The following is a 3020-nucleotide window of genomic DNA, read 5'->3' as shown; positions in this document are numbered from 1 at the left end:
ATTTGAATTGAATTGAATTATTAATTGTGATTTATTGTGAACAATAAAATTAATTGTTATAATTGTAATCATTAGGTTGGTCCCAAATGTGGCTTTTTTCAGTGGGTGGATAACGAAACTTGTAAGAGTGACCGTAAAAGGATAAGTATGCTTGAGAATGAACTGCAGCTTGCAAATCAGAGAGAAATGACAACTAGGCAAATGGAATAAAGATCTAACCGAAGGGAAAGAGAAACTCATGAGCTTTATGTAGAAGCTAGGGAGAAACTTAAGAGGGTTAAAGAGAGTGAGAGATTGTACAAGGTTGCACTAGTTTTGTCATGGTTATTTTTCATTTTTGTAATGTTGTCGTTGTTTTTTGCCTCAATGAACAACAATGTAAGGGTGAGGAACCTTAATCTACCATGATGCTTGGGGGGGTGTTGAAATGTTATTAGGTAATTGAATTGTTATTGTATCTATCTCTTGAAATGGGGATGTTGAAATGTGATTGGGATGTTAAAATGTTATTCTATCTATCTCCTGAAATGGAAAGTGTTGTTTTTGTGCAAATATTCTTTAGTATAATTTTCTTTTCTTTTTTTTACTTCATTGATATATATTGGCACAAAGTGTTATGTGGAAATGTTAATAACGTGAATGGAACTTGGAACTTGCCAATGATTAATAACCTTCCATAAAAGCATTCTCATTTGGGTTTGTCAATTCACCTTTTACTTCATGTTCGAAATATTGTGCAATAATATAAAAGGAGCTGGCACATTTCAAGAAATATGAAAATAGTCTATCAAACAAAAAGATGCTGTAGGCCATAAGACATAATTTTAGAATATATTGGTTCCATAAAAGGAGCTGGCACATTTATTGGTTCCATAAGCATTGTCCAATTTTTTTAGAAAGAATATACCAAAATAATACATAAAGCTCAAAGACCATTATCAAGCTTTGCTGTGTCAATGCACACCTGTGTAAATCTACCAAAAGCACAACACAATCCTGTGTATATCCACCAAAAGCAAAGACAAGCACAGCACAACAAAATACTTTATCCTGTGTCAATGCACATTAACTGCTTTTAATAAAAGTGAACAGTCATTGTCACTTTATGTCACATGCATACAAAATTGCCAATCAATATTGTTTTTGGCACATCCTGTGACTTTACACTTTACACATCTTCCACCCAAAACCCAACTACTAGTCCACTACTCATCAGACATACACATCTTCCAACCAAAATTGTCAATATTGTTTTGACACTTGATAGCAAATACTTTAAGCAAATACATTAGGCGTGGGAACAATAACAAAAAAAGTAGGCCATAAAACAAAAAAAGTAGTTGAAACTTTAACATCTTCCATCTTTATTTATTGCTTTTGGTGCCTTTGCCAGCTACCTTCTTGCCCTTTCCACCAATTACTTGAAACTTTGCTGGCCTTGATACATCAGTAGTTCTACCTTTAAACCTCCTAGCAGTAGCACCACCACTTCCTTCACTTGGTACACCACTAGTGCTCACAGATGCACTTGGCTGCATAACCAAAATTCAGCAGTTAGCAACTTGGTCCAACAATAGCAAGTAAGAGGAAAAAAAATAAACAAAATACAAGAAAGCAGAGGTACCTGAGATGGTAAAGAATCCCATGTCTCTCTAGGGGTGTGGATGCTCGGTTGTGAGGATGAAGAGAACCAGTTGGCCCTAGATCTAGTTAGAGGTTGAGTTGTTGCCTCAGATCTATTGTTTGGTGCAGGTTGAGATGCAATTTGACCAAAAGCTCTATATGCAGGCTGAGATCTAGTACTTAGTGGCTGAGATGCAGTTTGAGGTGTTGCAGCCTGCTTTGTTTTTGTAGATTTACTTCCTTGTGCCTACAAAAAGGGTTGTACAAGTTACATACACATGAAATATAGGAGGAAATGAATATATTTCAAAGCATGGAAATACTTACAGCATGTGATTTAGCAAGTCTATCTCTTCTCTGCCATGGAGTTTCACCAGTGATGCCTGCCTTGCACCCTCTTGCATTATGTCCTTCTTTATGGCACTTCCCACACTTGATTGTCTTGTTCATCGTAGAAACTCTATAAGGGTTCCTAGGCTCTTCAGGATCTCTTTTTCTTTGCTTTGGTGGTCTGCCAGGTGGTTTATACACATGAGGAGCAACCGGAGCAGGTTGGTTAGTCTCAACCCACTCAGACTGGCCAGGCATTGGCTGTATTATCTCTTTGTAAGTTTCAACAAATGTCTCTTTCCAATAACAAGGATGCACATATTCCTCAACTTTCTCCAGGTTCTTAACAATAGCAGAGATCCCATGTTTGTAAGGAAGTCCTGTCAAATCCCAAATCCTACAGCTGCATGCCTTCTTAACCAGGTCAACCACATGTCTCTCACGACCATTATCAACCTCATACATGAAGCTGCCTGCTGGAGTAGCACTGAAAGGTATAGTCTCATGTTTTAACTTCTCTAATTTGTCTTGAATATTAGGACAAACCTTTCCAGTGTATTTTTCTATACCTTTTTGTTTTTTGTATTGTTTGGTCATAAGCCTAACTCTAATCCACTCCAACATTATCAAAATTGGCTTATCCCTAGCTTCTAAGATCATGGCATTAAAAGACTCACTTGAGTTATTGACTAAACAGTCACACAAAGCTCTACCACTAAAGTGAGACTTAGACCATTGTGCAGGGTTGATGTCAGCAAGATACTCCCATGCCTTGACATCCAAATCCTTCAATTCCTGCATTCTTCTCTCAAACTCCCTAATTGTTGTGGCTTGAGCACATCTCCACAATGCATCCTTCAACTCCAAGCCCTTATGATCCACTTTAAAATTATTATAGATATGCTTGACACAATACCTATGCTCACAAGTTGGGAATAGCATCTCAATTGCAGGTATAAGACCCTAATTCATATACAAAACAGATCCAGTAAATATGTTAGTTAAACATGTTGAAATGAACTGAGGCATGTATTATTGAACTTTAAATATATGGGTTAAATATGTTA

At 36.9% G+C, this 3020-nt stretch overlaps 1 protein-coding gene across 1 annotated transcript; it reads right to left on the bottom strand.

The window, feature by feature from the left end:
* Window positions 1–1073: 1073 nt before the first annotated feature.
* On the bottom strand, window positions 1074–2754 carry LOC136065747 (uncharacterized). Its single transcript, XM_065769321.1, has 3 exons — window positions 1951–2754; window positions 1625–1870; window positions 1074–1532 (listed from the first exon to the last, which is right to left on the bottom strand). Exons 1-3 carry the CDS (start codon window positions 2752–2754, stop codon window positions 1365–1367), a joined length of 1218 nt encoding a protein of 405 aa, XP_065625393.1. The 3' UTR covers window positions 1074–1364.
* Window positions 2755–3020: the final 266 nt, after the last annotated feature.

This window comes from Quercus suber, unplaced genomic scaffold (assembly GCF_002906115.3).
Source record: "Quercus suber isolate HL8 unplaced genomic scaffold, Cork oak 2.0 scaffold_1113, whole genome shotgun sequence".
In the NCBI taxonomy this organism is placed as follows: domain Eukaryota; kingdom Viridiplantae; phylum Streptophyta; class Magnoliopsida; order Fagales; family Fagaceae; genus Quercus; species Quercus suber.
This window is presented reverse-complemented; position numbering and strand designations above follow the sequence as displayed.

Excerpts from the sequence above, each read along its gene's own strand:
- LOC136065747 (XM_065769321.1), bottom strand. The coding sequence starts at position 2,754 with ATGCAGGAATTGAAGGATTTGGATGTCAAGGCATGGGAGTATCTTGCT. Across the intron at positions 1,871-1,950 it reads GACTTGCTAAATCACATGCT|GCACAAGGAAGTAAATCTAC; the intron begins GTAAGTATTTCC and ends CCCTTTTTGTAG. Across the intron at positions 1,533-1,624 it reads GGGATTCTTTACCATCTCAG|CCAAGTGCATCTGTGAGCAC; the intron begins GTACCTCTGCTT and ends TTGGTTATGCAG.